Raw genomic sequence first — 22,959 nt, 5'->3', positions numbered from 1 at the left:
ATCCCATATAACATCATGCTCACAACTTCTGTGAAGCATCAGTACTAGCCAGAGAAATATTTTTGCATCTTGCAAACATTGCCAATTCTGTTATTCAATATCATTTTTTTAAAAAAATTATTTTAGAAATTTAGTACTAAAAACAGATTAATTTTCTCTCTTTTTCTGATTAAAAACTTTCCAACCCATCTTATATTCTTTTATTTTTTTGTCATGGCTGTCTGGAACATTAGAGATAATTTAATATTAAGGGCATTGACTGGCTTGCCTCAGTTTCTAGCTGTAGTTATTTACTCTTCTTTTATAGGTTTTTGATTTCTGAAATAGGAAAAAACATACTTGTGATATTTAAGTCAAATCAATATCTATCTAATCTATCTATCTATCTATCTATCTATCTATCTATCTATCTATCTGTCTATCTATCATCTACCTGTATTAGGTCCCTAGAGCTGCTGTAACAAATTACCATGAACTTGGTGGCTTAAAACAACAGAACATTTCTCTCCTATTTCAGAAAGTCAAGTCTGAAATCAAGGTATCGGCAGAGTTGGTGCCTCCTGAAGACTCGGAGGCGAGTTTGTTCCGTGCTTCTCTGTGGGCTTCTGGTGGTTGCTGCCGCGCCTTAGCCTCCCTTGGCTTGTGGCTGCATCACTCCAGCCTCTGCCTCTGACGTCACATGAGCTTCTTCCCCGTGTGTCTCCGGACTTGGCCTTCTGGTAAGGACACCAGTCACTGGATCTAGGGCCCACCCCAGTCCAGTATAGCCTCATCTTATCTTAAACAATTACCCCTGAAAAGACTCTATTTCCAAGTGCAGTCACATTCTGATGTTCTGGGTAGACATTAATTTTGGGGGAACATTATTCAACCCAGCACAATACCAATATCACTCTTGCTTTATGTTCTTCTCTTTTGCTTCCCCACTTCTTCTGAGATATGTTGTTCCATTTCTCAGGTTCATCTATTCCACAATTACTTACTGAGTGCCTACTACGTACCTGGCGTTGAGAACACAATAGTAAACAATGTGTTTGCCCCCTGAGTTCTTAGAGTCTAATGAAGGAGAAATACACTAATAATAACCTGAGTAAATAAATGTTAATGAACAGCAGAATTTATAGATGATGATAAGTGCTATGAAATAATGTGAGATATGATACGATTTAAAGAGAGCTACTATTCAGATTGAATCAGGAATAATGGCAGGGTCTGAGGAAGGGAGACTTTGACTGGGAGTTTATAATGAGAAGGCCTTAGCTGGGTGTCAGGGGAAAGATTATTTAAGGAGGAGGAGGAGGCCACAGCATGTGCAGAGACCCCAAGGCAAGGAAGCCACTGGGGTATCTCTATCTAAAATGACTATTGTGCTGGGGCTGTAATGACCCAGGAGGAAGTGGTATGAGATAAGGCTGAAGAATTAGACAGGGTCACATCCCACAGGGCACTGCAGGCTATGTTAGTATTTCAGGTTGTTCCCTAATTATCACGGGAGGCCATTGTAGCCTTCTAAGCAGAAGAATGATCTACCATGTGGAAAGCACATTGAAGGAAGGAAGGAAGGACAACAGAGACCAGTGAGGAGTCTTTTACAGTGGTCCAGGTGAGGGATAATGGCTCAGACTAAAGTGATGACTGTGAAGATGGCAATAAATGGGCATATTTGAGACACATGTTATAGAAAGAAAAGACATGGCTGTTGATGGATGCAGGTGGTGAGACGTGGGAGGCATTAAGGATACCTGCCAGTTTCTGGAATGAGTAACAGGATGGACAGAGCTGCCATTACCAAGCTGTCAAGCATAGGAGGAAGAGCATGTTTAGGAGAGAAGATCAAGGGTTCAGTGTTTGACAAGTTAAATGTGAGATGCCTGTAGGGTAGTCAAGTGGAGATGTCAAACAGGAAATTAGATATATTGTTCTGGAACTCAGGAGAAGAGTCTGTGTGGAAATACATATTTGGGCATTGTTGGTCAAGACAGGCTATCTGAAGCTATTATTGTTGGCTTTAAATGTTTTTCTTTTAAATGTCAGGCTGACCTTGTACTGGTTTATTTGGCTTCTTTTTTAAATGCCTGAGCTCTCGTGGCTCTTGTTACACCTTCTAGTCTCTCCTATCTAATCATCCAGTTTCTGGCTTACTTTGCAGGTTTCTTTATAATTACATCGTAAAGGCAGAGCATCGCCATAGAAAGAAGTAGATTCTGATTAGCTGTCTGCCTTGGGCAAATCACTTAAGATCTCTGGGTATTCGTTTCACATCTATAAAAGGGAATTGGTTGTTTTCAGTTTTTAAAAAAAATCTATTCAAGGTAAAGCTGTACAAAGCGTTCATGTGATCCACAATTGTCCCTTACCTCGGTGACAGCAAAACTTCTCTTGCCACAGGGAACCACCTTGTACCACTTGTCGTGCAGCACATCCATGAACCCGTGTGACTTGTACTGACTGATCAGCTCCGATATATTGGAGGTCAGTGGAGAGTTGGGTGGGAGCCCAATGCCGTACCCTAGGAGAAAATATAGTCTCGGGTGAGTTTTTCACCTGAGAGTAGCTCCTAAGAGGTTGCTACTACACTCATGTGCTATGGCCACCAGGCCTGGTAACAAGGGTACGGTGAACTGTCACCATCTCGCCTTCAGAGGACTCAAAGGCATCCAAGGTATGATTACCTTCCATCTGCTGCCTCTCTGAGTAGGGAAGTCTGGAAAGGAGCGAAACGGTGCATAGTATACAGGTGGCACATTGTATTCCAAGGCCTCTGAGCTTCCTTTCAAGGTTCTTCTTTGAGGTTTTACTAGGGCTAGGATTCCTTATCCACCTCTCCTAGAACCCTTCCTCTAGACCTCAAGTACACAAAAGTAGGTAATAACCATCCTCTTTGGCTTATGACATACTCTCATCATTGGTCATGCATGACCCTCTTTTACTTTTATTTTGTTTATATATATTTTTTATCCTCATCCAAGGACATTTTTCCATTTTTTGTTCAGATAGAGTGGGAGGGAGAGAGAGAAAGAGAGAGAAACATCGACGTGAAAGGGACACATCGAGTGGTTGCCACCCGCACGACCCAACCAGGGCCAGGGACATGTACCTGTAACCGAGGTACATGCCCTTAGTGGGAACTGAACCCGGGTCTCTCTGGACTGCAGGCCAATGCTCTAACCGCTGAGCCAAACCAGTTAGGGCTGTTTATTTTTAATTAATATAATAAGACCATGTAAACGTATACTATGGCACAAGAACTTAAATATCAATAAAAACTTATAATAATGAATGTCAACAATCAAAAAACAATGAGTCTGGTAATACCAAGTGTTGGAGAAGACATAGATCAAAACGATCACTTAAACATTGCTTACGGTCATGCAAATTAATATAACACTTTGCAAAAACAGTTTGCTCTTTTACTATATATGTTGCATTCTGTATAGTTGAACATCTATACACTCTAAGACCAGCAGTTCTAAGTCCATTCCCAAAGAACTCTTCCCCAAGCACACCAGGTGATGGGCATGAGAATGTTCTTAGAGCTATTGTTCATACTAGTAAAAACTGGAAACAACCCAAGTGTTCTTTGACAAGAGAATGCGTAAATACATTGTGGAACATTTAAACAATTGGATTATTTATGATGTGAAGTATATGAACTAGAACTATGACTCTTAGCAACAAGATAAGGAGTGGAAAATGTCAGTCCCAGAAGATCACACTATGAATCCATTGTGTAAATGTAAAAACATTGAAAACAAAGCAATATATCTTTAGGAATTCATGTATGTGATTAAAGTATATTTAGAAAAAAAAAATCAAGGAAATGATAAACCAAAAACCCAGGACAGTGGTTACTGAAGGCGAGGGAGTCAGGGGAAAGGGTGAGGGAGGAACACCAGGGTGTGTGGAATTTGTTGTCAGTTTTATTAATCAGCTTGGACCCTGTATCCTCACTCTGTGTGGCTCTATTTGCTTTCTGTTACTGCCTGTTAATCTCTTTGATGAGCCATACTAAAGAGCTAATTACCTGCATTTTATCTCGAGCTATTGAATAGCAGGGTAAAACAAAAAACACCAAGATGTTTTGCCCTCAAGATGATTGAGGAAGATAAATTTAAAACTATAGTTACTGCCTTTTTCACAGATAAAAACTGAAAGGCTGTTGTGAATCCAAAGATATTTACTGCCAACCAATACCTGCCATAATTATTGTACCTTAACAATTTATTTCCAAGGAAATTAGTTTTTGTCCCTTTTTTTGTTGTTGCAGATACATACATCATACAAATCCTTCTTTATAAAAAGCTGAGGTCTGAGACATGTGCATAACCAATAAAAGAAAATACATAAATAATGCAGAGCAAAAATTTGAGTTTTAAAGAGCTGTATGTTTTCTTTTCCCTGGTAATTCTGTTTGTTCCTTAACAATGGCAAGTCAAGGAAATGATGACAATGTCAAGAGCATGATTAGAATTTTCCACAGGAAAAGCTATTTTGAGTGCCTGTCTTGTGCCTAGTAGTTTGGTTTGAAAGGCAGACTGACAATAAAAGGCGTTACATGGGCAGCCTGTTCTTCTGCTAATGTTATCATTAAATAATAGTATTTTTGGTAATCAGTAATTATAAGGAAATAAGCCGTTTTCTTTAAAAACATTTCTTATAATGAATGATATTGGCAGTTCAGTTGCACATATACTCATTTAATGCTTATTTACACGCCAAGCACAATCCTAGGCACGTGTATAATAATATTCACTGACTTACTATTTCATTCATTCATTCACTCACTCAACAAACACACTGAGTGAACAGGTACTGTGTGGAGTGGTCAGGATTTAGCGGTGAGCAAGGCAGATATATAGTCCCTGATGTCACAGACTGTTAACTCTATTAGGGAGACAGACATTAAACAATGCATGATGATGATTTCATTACAAATGAGATAAGTGCCATGAGAATGAAGAACTGGGACATATACAAACATATAGTAAGAGGACCTGGAACTGTCTGATGGAAGTAGGTTGATGGTCAGGATAATTAGGCCAGATTTGCTGAGTATTATATTTTTTACAATACTACATTACAAATTAGTGTGTTATAAAAATATTATAAAATTAAAGTAATATTCAGCCTTCGAGGCAATAGTTTTTAATAACAACAACAACATCTAGTATTTATTGAGGGCTTCCTCTATACCAAGCCCTGCTCTATAATAAACCTTTTGCATACCTTACCCCATTTAGTAGATCATGCGCTAGGCTAGACCAAGCTCGTGTGCCAGGGTGTGGCTTACAGATCAGTGCAATCACTCTGGAATTCTAATAATAAGAATTAGAACTGAGCCCTACACCATTTCAAGTGTGTCTAGTTCCTTTATGAACCCAAGCAGAATAGGTAGCACTCAAGTATTGAAGACTGAATAACTAAACTACCCAAGCTCACACAGCTCACAGTTGGCAAAGCTAACCCTTGAGAGTAGGTCTCTTTGAGTCTAAAGCTCTGTCCACAGCATCTGGTATAGCATGTAACCAAGTCAAGGGAATACCTGACTGTTTCTGCCCCCTCAATGCAGGCCTTATCGCTACAGTTGTATTGATGTAATCCTCCCAAACTGGGCAATTCAGTAAAAAACCATCTAAACCGGTGGCTTGTTTTCAATTGCAGACACAAATGTATAGTGTTCATGGGCGTATTTTGCTTATCAACTTTCCATTAAGTTGTGTAAATGCAGTATAAACACAGTCTTAACTGGTATATATGTGTGTGTAGATACAGGTATGCTATGTAGACATGTATGAGGAAATTAACTAGCAAGAATGCTCCCTGACTCTGTTATTTCTCCTAAAAATCCTCTTAAATTATTCTAGCCCGTCTTAGTGTAACAATAGCAGACTTGTTCACATTTTCACTGGATAGACATTTGTTGCACACCCATGCATCTATTCATTATTCCACAAACATGTATTGAATGCTCATTCTGTACCAGACACTCCGCCAAGTGTTACGGAGGTGGCCAAGTAAAATCAGACACTCAGTCTCTCCATGAGAAGTTCGTGGTGGCTTGAGAAGAGACACACAACATAGCCACGCAACGTGGTGGGAAGATACAGGACTTTTCTTGGGGAAAGAAATGGATGAGGTATAAATTCAATAAAGGTAGAATACAATGGACTAGGATACAATGAGGAGGATGGATAAAACTGTGGAATTCAGAGCAATGACAGATTGCTAGCAGATGAGGGGATAATAGAAGACATCTTAGATTGATTCTTAGAGTGGTATTTTGGGCAGATGAGACAAAAATACATGATAAGACAGTTTAAAAACCTGAAGTTAATACTTATAATAAATCTACATATTCTAAGAATAGAATTTTGGCACTACAACAAAAGTATAAAAATTGCCCCAGGGGGAAAGCTATGTTGAAGTTGCAGAGACATTTATAAAAAACTGCTACATAGGAAATAAATTTTAAATCACTCTACTCCATCATGTCAAGGTTAAGTTGCAATTGACTGCTAAAAATAGATTACTATTTTTTTACATTTTCTAGCACATATAAGGGTGTTGACCTTTTAATAATTTTTTAGCAGTAATAATAATCATTAACTAATTAAAACAAACAATGCACATGGAAAAAGGGGAGAAATAAGAAAAAAGTTATACGGCAATGAGAAGAGGTATTGTTAAAAGACATACAACTCCATTTTATTCAGAAACATAAAATCTTGGAGACTCCATTTACACCCTCCTCTTTATCAGCTGCTTTTCAAATTTGATGTGTTCATTGGTCAAAGAATTCTTATTTTTAAATTGCTGACTCAACTTAGCAGCCCGAGTTGCTTTCATTATTATTAGAAACATGGCTCCGCAATAAAGGCGAGGTGGACTATTCTGTGGTTGATGGATGAAGCAAAATGGAATCCTTCAAGCCTAAAGATGAAGGCATCAGGCACCCTGGAAATTGGATACAGCTTAATAGCCCAAGAGAACAATTTTCAGAATAGAATCCCGATCTTTTCCCCATGGATAAATCAGCTTTACTCAGCTAAGAGTGTTGGAAATATATTTTGGCTAGGAAATGTATAGTTAAAAATTCATAGACTAAGAGAACTTCCTGAAATGTGGTTGGAAAGTAGATATTTTGAAAATAAGATCTCAGCTAGTGTTTTAAAAAAAAGCTTCAGAAAGAAAGACTAATTCAGTTTTGCCGTCCATCCTTAAAGTACCACATTTAGCTACTCTAGGGCAATGGCTGAGAACATATTGTAATATTCCCAACTATAAAGGAGTCATTATAAAAGGGGTTCCCTTGCCCCCAGCACATCAAAATGGAGAGAGAAATGTGTGGGAGAAGCTGAGATATATGAAGGCTATCCTGGGATAATTTTATAGTGAATTGGTCTCAATCTATTAATTGAACATAATGAATAATAATTTATTGGACACCATGTGCTTGCACATGCTTTACATGTATTATTTGTACTTAATCTTTCCAACAACTCTATCATAGATTTAATATTCATAAACCCATTATGCAGAAGAGGAACCTGAGAACAGATTACGTGACTTGCCCAATGTAGCAGTTAGTGACAGCAACTCTGTGCTAACCAAGCACTCAGACTTCACAGCTGGTGCTCCAAGCACTGTATTAAATAATCAGTGGAAAGCAAGTAAAAGAACCAACTCAAAAACAGGCAAAGGTCTTCAGTAAAAGGTCGCAAGTCATTTCTATGCAGTTCCATTACTCTTTTTCTCTTGTTTGACCTTTATTGTCAGCTAACTCCAATGCATAAATTTGGGAAATGTATTCATTTATCTCAACACCTTCTTTTTCCCCCCAGCTCATGTAATATGTCTTTTGTCCCTGGTGTGTATAGTATTTAATATAACTAAAGCTTTTCCACATGCCCCCCCCCCCCCTTTTTTGGTACATGCCCCTAGTGGGAACTGAACCTGGGTCTCTCTGGTCCACAGGCTGATGCTCCAACCACTGAGCCAAACCAGCCAGGGCTGCTCTTAAATTCCTAATAGTTTTGGTTTGCTGGGCTAAGTACTCATGAAAAGGTTTCAAACTCAGCATGGAGCCACTGTCTCTCATATGCCCCACCTCTTATCTTTTAAGCCTAAATAAGTGTAGAATGCTGAAGCTGGGAGGTGTATTCAGCAGTCACACTGAGTTGGAAGATATTAATACTACACAGAGTGAATGTACATTGAGCATGAAGGAATCAATGTACTCCATTTTCCTTCCTATGTTCCTGAAGTCATTTAAGCACTTGGAAAAGTATATGCAGACCATTGGGGTGCTTTTGATGACTACATTAGTGAGTGAATTAAGTACTTAGTTCAAATCTAACCTAATGTGTTATGTAATGGGTAAATACATCATTTATCACATAACTGTTATGTGCCTAGAATTGCACTAGATCCTGTGAAAGGAATCGGGTAGACATATAAAATAGTTCTGTAAGTAACAATTGTCCATAAATTGCTTTGATGATATTTTTATTCCTATAAAGTCTACTTAATAATAAAGTCCACATTTTCATGAGTTCCAGAAACCTAAATGTTGTTAAAGGGAAGCATGCGATATTTTTAAACATTTCATTAAGAGAGAAAGATTCACCCTGGCTGGTTTGGGTCAGCAGTTAAAGCATTGCCCCTCGGACCAGAGAGACCCAGGTTTGCTTCCCGCTACGGGCTCATACCTCGGTTGCGGTTCATTCCCAGCCCCGGTTGGGGTCATGTGGGTGGCAGCCAGTTGATGTGTTTCTCTCACATCGATGTTTCTCCCCCCCGCCCCTGAAGATAAATACAAAAATGTCCTTGGGTGAAGATTAAAAATAAATAAATAAATAAAAATAAAAAGAGAGAACGATTCCCGAAAAATCTATACATTAACATGGTTTTAAAAAGTGCAGCAATCAAGACCTTTCCTAGGATCTTCATCACATTGTTGTTTATAACTTATAAGTAACCTCCCTTCATGTTTTGCCAAGTTCTGTTTTTAGTTTGTGAACTTGTTGCCAGGGGCAGTACTGAATTGAGTTTTCTGATTTGCACCTCACCCAGAATAAATCATCAACAGTTCCCCCTCTCCCCAGAATAAACCGACAGTGATGAGACTGTTCTCTCTGTTCATCTCTATAGTCTGTCTGCTCTCTTGCAGGGAGAGCTGTCCATGGACCATTGCTGTGCTCATCCTCTTTGAAAACAATGTGGTGTCTGGAGATGATGAGAACTGCAAGGCGCTGTCTTAGGCGCACAGATGGAAATGTAAACAGGAAGCCAGTGGGAAGTTAATTGTGTGGCATCTGGCACTGGGGTCCAGCAGAGGCAAACAAGCCATCTCACCACTGCCTTTGGACAAGACAGGGTTGCTCCCTGAAGACAAAGGTGGAAAGTGGAGTCCCTCATTCTAATGTGCACAACCAATAATTCATTGTTTAGTAGCTGCGAATGGCAGAAGGGACCTCAATTACCCAATGAATCTAGGACAGAAGAAAATGTAACATCCCTTCTATATCTCCAGATGCCACACACACACAAAAAAAATGGGAATTTTCCATTGTTGTATCAAAATGGGGTTATGTAATGAATGTTCTTTTGGTTTTCAAGCTTTCTTCTTTTTCTTTTCTTTCTGTGACTCTGCTATCTCAGACTGTAGCCTTAATAGAAGACCACTACCTCTTTAATCTCTCTCTTCCTGAATTCTATCCCTGGTTCAGAGGGAGGTCACTTTGCCCGGAGAGGAGATTGATATTTTTTAGGAGAAGGCACGGAGAAATAGCATCTGCTGTTATATTCTCATTCATCACAAAAGCAAAGGCTGAAGTGCAAAATTTGCTGATGTGTTTAGGGGAGACAGACCCACTGTGGTTGAGAAATTGGAATCAGAATAGTCTCTGTACACTAGTTAACATACAAGAAAGTACAGTTTTTATGGAAACAGAACTTGGACACCCCCGTGGGATTGTTTCATGTCAAAGTGTTTTCTGACAAGTAAACATGACTGTCTCGAGAGCCAGCACAGACTGTCAGGGAAGGGACGCTGGGAATCGGGAGACATGAAATTTGCTGGTTCAAACTACCAGCTCCATATATCAACTGTTGTCCAGAATGAAAGGAGCTCCTGACAAAGCAATCCTTCTTTGGTCCTGAGGTCTGATTGATTGGTTGATCAAGTTGGAAGCAAAAATTTGCTGCCAGTGGGGAGAAAGGCAAACTTGAAGTCCCAAACAGGGTTTTGTTTAGGACTCTTAAAGGTTACTAAGCTACAGAATGAGATTTTTTTTCTCCTTATTTTCCAGTTACTGGAAAAAAAAATCATTTATTTAAGAACCATGAGATTTGGATTCTAATTCTAGTACTATATCTAATTGTATGATGATGAAAAAGTGATGTAATGTCCCCAGACTTTCTTGTGTATAAAGTAAGTAGATTAGATTAGATCAACACTGGGGTCCCTCCAGTTGTAAAATGCAATCATTTTAGTTTTTGCAGTTTTGTATCAGATTCATTATAGGATTTGGTCATTAGAAAATAGATTGATTTAGAATTGGACCCCCCATTTGTTACACCATGACCCCACTCCCAGATAGCTGAAGCAACATCATTTGGGTAAAAACAATGTTTTTTGTTTTCCCTAAAAGTTGAGTAAATAAATGTTTGTGGAGTAGGTGAAAAATAAATTCCTAACTTCAGCAACTTAATAGCTAAGTGCTTATGCATTGAAAATGAAAACAAGGGAAGATGAATAGCATTTTGCCTCTGACTTTGGCATTTGTGACTTGCTAGGTTGGCAAAATGAGCACATCCTGAGTGAAAGTAAATTAAGAGTGACTGATTAATACCTTCTATGGCAAATGGCTTCCCCACGGTAAGAAGTTTGCAGTCCGCATCTATTGACACTTCATAATCCAGAAGGGCTTTGTCCATGATGAAGGCGTCTAGTTTCTCTGGATCATTCCTATATTTAAGACCAAGAGAGGAAAAGCAAAAATGATTCATTAATGGACAGGAAACACTAAGGCTGACAACTGGCTTTAGTTTAGAGGACAGAAACCTGGACATTAAGGGCAGCGCAAGCTAGCTAGCTGCCAACACGGACTTGTTGACATCTCACTGACCTGTAGAGAACAGACCAGGGCAAACAGCCTCTCTCACGGGAGAGCCTGTCTTCTTTCCAATGGCTTTATCTACTGGTTCCTTCATTACTTCTACATCTAACAGAGCCAGAGTGACTCCGAATTGAATGGGAAGGTTCATTTCTCTTCCATTAACTGAAGGACTTTTTTGTGCTAGGCATTCTATTTATTATTCTCTATACATTTTATCACTCAGAATAACCATGAGATTTATCCCAGTTTAACAGATGAGAAAATTGAGGCTCAGAGAGTCAAAGTAACTTGGTCCAGGTTATGTAGCTAGTAAGTGTTGGAGCTGGGTGGGCTCATTAATCAGTGTGTGGAAATTCTTATTTCTTTCTGTCGTGATCACTATTTTTCAGAGACCAGGTATTATTTCATATTTGGGAGTAGATATAAGGACATTCAAATAAGAGATCTAGCACTCCTGGGGGAAAGGGAGGTAAGGTCTCTTTAAAGTCCACAGGCTAGCAATCGATAAATACAAGGTCTGTAATAGATCTTAGTGATCTGTTTTATTAATTTATCTCCAGAGATTCATGTCTCATTCCCATCCTAGGAGAGAGTTCTGGCAAAAATCCTTTAGGCAGGTGTCCCTGGACTGTATTAGCGAATAGGTCATGGGCTGGGCTTAAGAAGCCAACAGACGCCTTGCACATCCTTCATGTGTTCTTCCCACTTTTTGGACTCAGGCACGGAGACAGTATGGAGCGGGGCTATGCCTCAGCACTCGCTGAGTTCTCACGTACAAAGGGGGACAAGGAAGGAGGAGGCTCAAAGAGAACTGTTTAAGGTATATGCAATGACTCTTGTCTTCAGTCACCTTGAATCCTTTCTGGAGAGGTGTAGGACATACATCCACTTGCAAAATGCTTTCTGACCCTCAGGGTTGTCCAAACAGCTGGGCAAAGAGAACAATTTCTCTACCCCATCTGGGGCTCAGTCATTCCTTACTTAGAGTAAAATATGAAGCTGTTGGAATTCAATACAGGAGAACATGGCTAGGGTCCATGTCTAAAAGAGAAGGACAGCCAGATGGTGTGGCTCACCGGTTGAACATCGACCCCTGCACCAAGAGGTTGCCGGTTCGATTCCCAGTCAGGGCACATGCCCAGGTTGTGGGCCCGATCTCCAGTATAGGACATGCAGGAGGCAGCCAATTAATGTTCTCTCTCATCAATGTCTCTCTCTCTCTTTTCCTCTCTCTAAAACCAATTAAGAAAAATATTTTAAAAAAATTAATAAATAAAAGAGAAGGACACCCTTAGACGCCTCTAAGATTCATCATCAGGCACGCCGTGCATCTTTACATGGATGGCTTTGTCTGGAGCACACATGGACACATATTAAGTAGGTCAAGTTTCCTTCTTGGTGCCAATGATCACTGCTTCCTCCTTCTACTCTTCCAGGAAGTAAAGTGGCCACTTCACAATACAGCCCCTTTTCCATGGAGTGTTAGATTGAGTTACAACGAGGTCTTTCACCAAATGAAGAACACCTAGATCCACAGCTGTGAGAAGCTTCAGAAAAGGTTGGAGATGTTAACTGTCTCTTAGGGGATGATGATGAGGAACCTTAACGGAATCTTGGCAATAAAATAACAATTGAATGGAAAGATGTTTTTCCAGTCAAATGTACCTTGGGAGCTACATCGCAACAAGTTACCATTTACTAATACTCTGCAAATATTTGTGGTTGTAGTAACAATAGAAAAAATTAGGGTTCAGTTTTTTTAACAAGTAATTACTGAAGTCCATTCTCAGTGGTATCCTTAAATAATGACTCCTGATTTCAGACTGCAAAGTGCAGCTAGTGATGACAGGCCTCTGTTACATAGGAAGGCAAGAAGCAATCAGCTCACAGACTCTCGCGGGGCCTGAGCCACTGGTGACGAAGTGGCTGGGTGTGAGCCAGGGAGAAGCAGATTCTAGATGGCTGGATCGACCTGGCCGTTGGCAGAACCTGCAGTGGTTTCTCCCACTATAGACTCATGCTCTTTCTGAACATTCATTTTGTAATAAATAAAACACAGTCATATATAAACATACTAAATTTTAATTTTTTGGAAAAGCATCATTTCAGAAAACAGGGCCTTAAGTGAGTAGGACTAAGCCCAGAGGAATTTTTATAGAAGAGGGGATGGACAGGTTTAAATATAGGAACCTTTCATGTACAGAGGACTCCAGGGGTGGTGCCCTGCAGTCAGGGCTCTGGGATACCAGGGGGTTAACATGAGGACCATGGTTGCCTGGAGTGGTGGGTGAGAGGTTAGACAGTGACTAGGCCAAAGGTGGAGACAGAAGCCCAGAGAGTAGAAGGGAGAGGGCATTCGAGATAAGCTCTGCCTATATTCCAATTACACCTCAATCAGTGAATCAGCTGGGGAGCTTGTTCAGCTGCAGAATCTGGGATGAGTCCTGAGAGTGTGCACTTCTCACGTCTCCCAGGTGCCAACCGGAACATGAATGATGCTGGAACATAGATGCTGCTGGAACATGGGCTACTCTTTGAACATCCGGAACCTACTTTTCTGTTTTGGTTCCTAGATAAGTCTACAGAAATGGTTGGATTCTAGAGACCTGATTCTAGTCCCAAGTCTGCCACTTGCTAGCTGTATTACCATGGACATGTTGCTTCTTCTGGGCCTCATCTACACCTGCTTTTCTAATGATCTTTTCTCTCCAGGCTAGAGTGGGGTTAATTCTGAGCACCGGGGCCTTCACAAGTAAAGGTCCCAGAATAAATGAATACCCTGAGTGAAGTGGAGCTGGGGAGGGCAGCCGTGGCCCATCATACCCCTTTGTGCCAGAAGAACCTGGTCTGTGGCCATTGTTCTCCCTGACATCTTATTCTATCCCCCAGCCACGAGTTTGCCGTGGAAGAGAATACAGAGAAGGAGCGGGGGGCTAGGGAGCGCCACTGAACTCTGTCCGAGAGGTACTCAAATGTCCTAGTGTTCTTGAAAAATTAGAAGTACCATTTCACAGTATTTGAGCTCCATCAGTAACTAAATCTGAGAGCACAAGGCTTCCTCTCTAGACTCTAGGTAAAAGTCCATACGATTGTTTTAGGGACCTATTACTAGGGCTCTTGAGAAACCTAGAGCCAGCCATTCTTCCCCATGAAGTTATTTTCCTTCTTTCTTTATTTTTTTCTTTATTGATTTTACAGAGAGAGAGGAAGGGAGGGGCGGGGGAAGAGAGAGAGAGAGAGAAAGAGAGAGAGAGAGAAACATCGATGAGAGATCAATTGGCTGCCTCCTGCATGTCCCCCACTAGGGATCAGGCCCACATCCTGGGCATGTGCCCTGACCAAAAATCAAGCCAGTGACTTTTTGGTGCATGGGTCAACACTCAATCACTGAGCCACACCAGCTGGGCTCCTTCTTTCTTAAAAAAAGGAATTTGAGGTATGAGTTCTGCTGTCCATTGGGAAGATTATTGTGATCAACCACAGAGGAACCAGTTTCCTGGTGCTACACAATTCTAGGGATTGGAGGTTTGAATGTATGTCTTTGTCCTGCAACTTTTAGGCAGGAGGGAGAGGACTACTCACTCTCATGATGGGTGCTTACCAGGAGGCATTCCTTCTCTCCTCCCAGGCAGACTAGATGAGCAGATCCATACCTGCACCACCCTCCCTGCGTTCTGCCTCACTGAATTACAGGCTCCAATAATCTGCCATGGCAATGTGATGGCTCTTGACTGCTTCTCACAGATTCTGATGGGAAGGATGCAGGCATGGGGTCATTGCTTTTTATCCTATTTCCTTTCTATAGGAACTCTCTAAGATAAATTCCTCTTCCTTGTGGAAAGAGGAGACAGTCCATGGGCTTAGGAATTCACTGTGAAGGAAGGGGTTGCTTTGGGACACTTGATCTTCTGGCCACATTTCCTGAGTGTTTTATCATTTCTGCACCATTGTTTCCTCAAGTGATGTCAAGCCAACATTTGCTTCCCCCACCATCTGCTACACTAATGACCCCACTGGCACTTTGAGCAAAGCTACTGCCAACTTGGAATTATGCAGGTAACTAGTAATCTAAGTCACATAATTAAATGCACACTATTCTATACTGCCTCCTGGATCTCACACAGTGTGAGCTATTACTGAACACGCAGTGGGTATATTTAGCTGTCATTTAAAAAAAAACAACAAACACGACACCAATGAAAACTTTTTGGACCCAAGAGGTTGACACTCACTTCAGATACTCCACGCCATCGGGGGTGGCTGGTACATTGTACCTTCTCATATACTCATGCATCTCTGGGAAGCTTTGCCTTACATAATCTTCAGCACTGCTTTCCCGGACAGTTCCAAAGCGGAAGCCTTGGGATGGATGGTGGAGCTATGAGGGAGAAAAAGAAATGGCTTTAATATAAATTAATCTCAAAATTGTTTTCAAATTTTCCCTCATCATTCTTTGAAATATAATAATTTAGAATTTTATGCCACACACAGGCATAAATTATGCACATAGAAATGTGCAGACATAAAGAGATGTTTGTTCATATCCTGGCTTTCACATCGGCAATCATTCTATCTTTCAGAAGCAAACAGATGGAAACAACAAACACAAAACACAAAACAATTTTATGCTTTATACTGAGAACCTAAGACAATTTTTTAGAAACTATACACACTGGCATGTAGAATCAACCTCATTAGGTTGATTTTAAATTAAAGATTGTGCTCCTCCTTGTTTGGAACTAGACAAAGATCAACTTACAACCTTGCATCCTGAGACTGAAATACACCTGACCCAAAGCAGTGACTGTATTTCTTTTACGTTTATCTGTCTTCATGCTGTCCAGCAGGTCCTCAAATAATGTTTCATTCAATGTCATTTCATTATAACATCGATGAGATAGGAACTTAACTCTTGTTTGTATCAATTAGCCTATGATAAAACTGGTTTTGTTAACATCATTTTGTCACAGTTCCAAGAACCTACCAATGACATTAAGTGATGACTGACTATATTACATTTTAAGTCTGCAGAATTTATTTTTGGTGCTACTATGAAATGATCTCTCTCCTTTAAGTATTATTCAATGCTGAGTCATGCTGTCTATTAGCTCAACTGGAATAGTGTGCAAGACAATTAAGAGCAACAGAGGAGAAGAGGGGTGGGAGTAGACCCAGTATGTCACAGTTCTCCAGGTGCGACCTCCCAGTGAGGAGGGGGCACCAGGAGTCCCGCAGGCTTTCTGTCCCCGGGACAGTCACGGCAGAGCACACGAAACATCGTTATTCCTGAAATTGTACAGAAGTGTTAATGTGGAATTTAGACTCAGATTATTTCAAATATAAGAATGAACTGGGATTGGGCTCCATTATGAAAATAGTGGAATATCCTGGAATCAGCACTGTTTTTGAGATTATACTTCTCTACAGTTGTTATGGTAAAGTTTTTGCATTTTTTGGTTTGCTTCATGTTAACAATGATATTTGATAACATTGGTTTTGACATGAAGCCTTTGGGACAGGAATCCATGGGTGGGCTTCATGGAATTGATCAAGTTCCTAAAATTGTCGGCAACATTTAATGTAAATATGTGTTTGTAATTTTCTTCTATGAGGGAGATAGTGCAAAGGCTTTAAAAAAATTAATTAGATTTTCAAGGGAAAAATGCTAAGAACTCACTGAATATGCTAACAAGTAACATATATTTGAAGATGAATTAGTTTTCACACACACTAAAAGTCTAACAATATAGCAATAGTTAAATAAATTATATGACACATTTATAAAATGTTATGCAATGTATAAATGTTTGTGAAACATATTTAATAAAACAAGGCAAATGCACATTTGACAAATGAATAAGAGGCTTTGTAAGGTACAATCACAATTAAATACGTGTAGTTATTATAAATGCTATGATCCCCCACACACCTTGGAAGAAAATGTATCAAGATACCAGTAATGTTTGTCCCATTTGGTGGTAAAATCACAGGTATGTTTATTTATTTATACATTGTCTATGGAAATATGCCTCATGTTTTTAAGTAGAAAAAAACGTTATTATACAATCAGCAAAATAAATCACTCATTAATTTATCCAAAATCCATCGAGAACTAACTCTGTACAGCTTGCAGAGTTACTGGGCCCACAAAGGTAAATAGCAGCAATCAGCACCATAGGAACTCACGGCCAGGTTGTCTATGATATTTCATTCATTTGCATCTCACAGGTACCTATTATGACACTTGCTACCTGACAGGTGCTCTAAACTTGTTTATCAAATTTGCTTTATGCTGTTCTTTCATCTTCTCTTTACCTGTTTAACTTGTATTCACCCTCGTACCCTCAGCTCGGTCGTTCCTTCCCTGACCTGCTGTCTATGCAGATTCCCCTTTCACAAAGCCCTCAGGGTATACACATCCTTCTCCTGTAGAACTTAGCACAGTTGCACTTCTTAAATTTAACTGTGTGGTAGTTTGATACCTAGACTTTCAGCTTCTTCAGGGGACTGGAAGCTCAGTGCAAAGTATTTAACTAATCATGGTGTTTCAATGATTTTTATCATGTGGTTGCTCAATAAAATGCTTGATGAATAATTGACTGATAACTCTTCTTTGGACCCAGAGGAAGATGAGAGCTGTGTCATTCTGCTTAGTACAAATGGGGCTCAGCTCACACCAAAAGCTTTCCAAATGGAGCCCTCTTTTAAGGTATAAGGGTTTTAGGTTAGTAATTAAAATATTTTTGTCTCGTATAATTCCTTTCATTAGTCCATTTTCTCACATTGTGCTGTGGCAATACTTTTATGGTTTGCGAACTATTTCAAGACAAACTCTGGGCTTCTTTTCTCTGCTCAATGTATCAGTACACGATTCTTTCCCAGACGCTGGAAGGACTCAGCCTGCAGCCCCAGGCTCAGGGTTCCAGCGGAGGCCTGGCCCTCTGTGATCTCTCCTTCCCACGCCCGTCTGCTGCCTTTTGTTCACGGTTCCCACATCTGCATCGCTGGCTCTGACGTGTGTGAAGGAAACAGTTTAGAGAACAGAAAGTTATTTACACATTCACATAAATAACCCAACTTCGTGGGCCAAAGCATTCTGTTAGACTGACAGGGACCCCACTCTAACGTGGAGGTGCTTTACAACACTGCCCACTCTCTAGCCCAAGCCACCATCGTTTCTGTCCTCTGCACATTCCCTCTCTCCTCTCCAATCCGGACAGAGTAATCTTCTCAGAGCCCAAAGCTGATCATGCCACCTATCAATGGCTCCGCACTGCTCTTGGGGTAAAGGTGAAACACTCTTCACATGGCCTCCAAGGTCCAGCGTATCTTCCTCCTGCCTTCTCTCCAGCCTCATCTCCCCACTCTCTGTAGGGCCCTCTCATCTTTAGTCAATTCCCTCAGTTCTTCCAATGTATGGTTTGGGATTGATCAGAGCTCCTCCCCATCAGTTTCATTCTGTCTGGAATGCTTTCTCGTCAGCCCCTCTTTCCTTTGTGTAGCTGGTCCTTAGAGACACTCCTCAGAGGAGCCTGCACTGACTCCCATTGCACCCTGCAATTTCACAGAGTATTGATAACACTTGGAATTATTTGTTCAATGTCTGCTTTTCCTGCTATCTCAAAAGTTTCCAGGAGGGCAGGGCCCATGCCTCTCTCATTTGTGTAGTCATAAGTCTTCAACATAAAGCTGCTATTACTGTCATCATCATCATCATCATGCAACAGATACAGTGCTTGGCACATAGTAGGTGCTTGAGAATTGGCTTAATAAGGTATCGTTATTAACACAAAATTCTCTTAGGTCAGATAAATTACGAATTTGGTACTTGTGTCAAATGTCTTTCCCCTTAAAAATGAAAACTTCCCTTTAATTCTTAATTCATTCAAGACAATATGTCCTTTTTTATTTCTGTGTGTGAGCTTCTAGTGGAAAAAGCAACAAACAAAAAGAACCCCAACAACAATGGGCTGCTTAGCAGTCACAGAATAATAAATCAGCAAAGGGATCTAAGAAGCAACTGATGCAACCTGATGGACCAGCATCATCTACCCTGTGTGTCCATGTGGTGTGTAATTCAAGCACCCAGGGATGTCAGAAAGCCAGAATCAAGGAGGGAGGATGAATGTATACAAAGAGCTAACACATTTGAGCTGGATTACAGACATTGCCAGGAAATCCCAGAGAGAAAAGAATTTCTTTAAAGTCAAAGCTAAACATTTCACCAGCTCTTCCAATTCTGTTTATATTTGCATCAACCTCTTCAAGCCTTGGGGAAATATGCAAGGTTAAACTATCTATTTGTATGTGAACTGTTCAGTATTAATGGAATACTGAACTCTACACAGAGCACCTGCAGAGAAGAGTCAGATAGATATTTCACAGAAAGCACAGAAAAGGCTAAAAAACCAAAAAACAAACAAACAAACAAACAAACAAACAAAAATGAAAACAAACTCAAAAAATAATCAAGCTGCAGTGTCCAAAGTAAATATGATGCTTTAGATGAAAAAACAAAACAAAAAAACACACAAAGTAATATTGGATACATTCATCTAAGGTTTACATTTGTATTTATCTGAGATTGGTACTTAAATAATAAATGGAATGTAGTACTGTATCTGCTACAATGCTCTTTGAAACTGGGTGGAAAGGCCATTCTTAACTTGCCCAATGGAATTCATTTAGAACCTATGGGCTATAATATAAGGTGGTCTCAGAGTTTGGAAGGGCTTTAAAAGTCACCTACTCAAACTGTCTCCTGATGCTTTTATAGTAGAGCTAAGTATACCCCCCAGAGTTTCCTCAAAATGTAGATTTTGATTCATCTGGTCCAAGTAAGAGCCTGAGAGTCTGCATTTGTAACAAGCTCCCAGCTGATGCTGATATCTTGGCTCATGGACCAGACTTTGAGTAGAAAGGTTTTATTTATAACATCACTATTAAGTGCCTCGGAAGCCTCTGCTTGAATGTCTCCAGAGAAAGAAAATCTTCTTGAGGCATACCTTCTGTACACGAAGGACAACTTTGTGTCCCCACCCACCCAATCTATTTGAATATACATGAATGACAACAATAAAATAACAGCTAATATTTTCAAATATTTACTATATGTGAATACATTTAAGTCTAACAAGAGTGTTGATTTTATTCTTTACTATTACATTTAAACAACTGAGATTCAGGGATATTGTTTAAGACCAGCAGAGAGTGAGAAACTGAGATCTGAATCTGACTCTGTCTGCCTCGGGGCCCTTACCCATACTTAGCACTGCGTTCTGCCTTTGTAGACGTGTGCTGTCCAAGTTTTCATGATAACTTTGAATAATATATACCTGTCTGCACTACAATTTCAAAATCACTTTGGTTATTATAGGTGTGGCCATATAATTTATATTGCCAACTAGGACACATCTTTAAATGGGGTCACTATTGATAATGACATGGGAACAGGCACACTAGGGCGGTCTCTGCCAAATAGAAATGTGTGTTTGTCGAGTTATTACTCATGCTCTGAACCTTAGAACAGCATTTTTCAACCTTTCGCATCTCATGACACCGATGAACTAATTACTAAAATTCTGCAGCACACCAAAAAATATATACACTTTTGCTGATATGACAAAATAAAGATATAATTTTGATTCATTCACACTGGGGGGCTATTGTGATGGTGTTGTCATTTTTAAAAATTTGACAGGGAAAAGAGCTCAGGGCCCCTGATGAAATAGTCAGGTACTGCATGTTTTAAAGATGCTGAGGGGACTTCCGGTCAAGTCGGCGGGTAGGTAAACTTGGTCTCGCCTCCTCCCACAACCACATCAAAATTACAACTGAACTACAGAATAAACATCTTTCAGAACCGCCTGACATCAAACTGAATGCAAGTCCTACAACTACGAAATTAAAGAAGTCACATCGAGCCCTGGCCGGTTTGGCTCAACAGAGTGTCACCCGTGGACCAGAGAGACCTGGGTTCGGTTCCCGCTAAGGGCACGTACCTCGGTTGTGGTTTGTCCCTGGCCCCGGTGGGGTTGTGTGGGTGGCAACCAGTCAGTGTGTTTCTCTTACATCGATGTTTCTCTCTCTCTCTTCTTCTTTCTCTCCCTCTCGCTCTATCTGAAGATAAATGCAAAAATGTCCTCGGGTGAGGATAAAAAATAAAAGTTAAAGCGGCCGCCACATCGAGACTGGTAGGAGGGCGGAGGTGGCTGGGCTGGTCCCATACCCACGTGTGGCGGATAAAAATCAGGAGGACACCTCGGCTGGGAAGGTCCCCCCTGAGGAGTGAGGGGTCCCCGTCGCACACCAGGTGCCCAGCTCAGGGTTCCAGTGCCAGGAAGAGAATCCCCATAACTTCTGGCTGTAAAGCCAGCGGGAACTGAGGCTGAAGGAGGCTATGGGAGCCCCAGGCAGCTCCTCTTGAAGGGCCTGCTCCCTCTGAGCCCCAGGGTGGAGGGGAGGCAGCTTGAAAGTCACCAGAGACATACAAGGAAGAACAGAGCTGTGTGGCCTTGAGACAAGGGCTAGAGAGGCAGCTTTCTCTCAGACAGACATGCTGGCGGAGGCCTTTGTTCCTTTGGTGAGCCCTTCCCCAGGGCAGCAGATGGCCACCTTATCTGGGACTTCAGCAACCGGGCTCACATTGTTTGCTTGGCCCTGGCGATTCCCTGAGGCCCTGCCTAACCTTCAGGCCACGCAAGCTGTTTTCAGTGGCTTTACCACAGGATTGGCCTGTCTTGGATCCTGCTTCAGAGTTTCCTAAAATCTCTCAACAAGCAGCATCTGGTCTCAGTGAGCCCCATACCTCTTGTTAAGTGGCCCCAGGCCTGGCACTAGGAGCAACCAGCCTTGGTTTACAACGTGGCTTTGCCTGGACACCTCCAAGCCCAGCACAAGAAGCAGCCATCGGCAGATCACTTTGTAGCTTATCCCGGGTGGCCCCTGATAGAACACAGGCAGGGGCTGACCTTGCCCCAGAGCCAGCACACCCAGTGGACAGCTTCAGACCACATCAAAACACCACCACCCAACCACCTCCACAAGTGACACTCTCAACGAGTGAACTCAATGGGTACCAGAGCCCTGATGAAGTAAGTCTTGCTCTGTGTGGTGGGCCCCTACATCGCAGATCCTCCAAGGCAGTCAGAGGCCAGTGGTCAGTGGGCATAGCCAGTCCTTGCAGCTGACCAGCATGAGTAAATCCCTCCCATTGACGTTTCAAAAGCAATCAAGACTCAATTACAACAGAAGGGTGTATAGTCCACACAAGGGGTGCACCTCAAGGGCCTAGCTGGGGTGATCAGGGAGGCTGTGCCACTGGATCCTACAGGACACCTACAACAATAGGCCACCCTATGAAGCCTAGGAGACATAGCAACTCTACCTAATGCATAGAAACAATCACAGGGAAGCAGCCAAAATGAGGAGACAAAGAAACATGTCCCAAATGAAAAAAAAGAATAAAACTCCAGGAAAAGAACTAAACAAAATGGAGGTAAGCAAGCCATCAAATGCAGAGTTCTAAACACTGGTTACAAAGTTGCTCAAGAAACTTGGTGAGACATTCAAAGAACTTAATGAGACCTTCAAGAAACATAAGGAGACCTCCAAGGAACTTAGTGAGGACAACAACAACATAAAAAAGGACCAATCAGAAATGAAGGATGCACTAACTGAAATAAAAAATAATTTACAGGGAATCAATAGTAGAGTAGGTAAAGCCAAGAAGCAAATCATTGATTTGGAATATAAGGAAGCAAAAAACACCCAATCAGAATAGCAAAAAGAAAAAAAGAATAGAATTAAAAAAAATGAGAATAGTGTAAGGAGCCTCTCG

The 22,959-nt window shown here is 41.0% G+C and overlaps 1 protein-coding gene across 1 annotated transcript in view; it reads right to left on the bottom strand.

Moving 5' to 3' along the window:
• GRIN3A (glutamate ionotropic receptor NMDA type subunit 3A) overlaps positions 1-22,959 on the bottom strand; it is a 156,098-nt gene that overhangs the window by 31,266 nt on the left and 101,873 nt on the right. Inside the window, exons 4-6 of the mRNA XM_036261266.1 lie at positions 15,353-15,498; positions 10,854-10,969; positions 2,358-2,509 (exon numbers count right to left, since the gene is read on the bottom strand). Of these exons, the coding sequence (XP_036117159.1) occupies positions 2,358-2,509; positions 10,854-10,969; positions 15,353-15,498 (414 nt within the window). The remainder of the gene's footprint in view (positions 1-2,357; positions 2,510-10,853; positions 10,970-15,352; positions 15,499-22,959) is intronic.

This window comes from Molossus molossus, unplaced genomic scaffold (assembly GCF_014108415.1).
Source record: "Molossus molossus isolate mMolMol1 unplaced genomic scaffold, mMolMol1.p scaffold_m16_p_14, whole genome shotgun sequence".
Lineage (NCBI taxonomy): Eukaryota > Metazoa > Chordata > Mammalia > Chiroptera > Molossidae > Molossus > Molossus molossus.
This window is presented reverse-complemented; position numbering and strand designations above follow the sequence as displayed.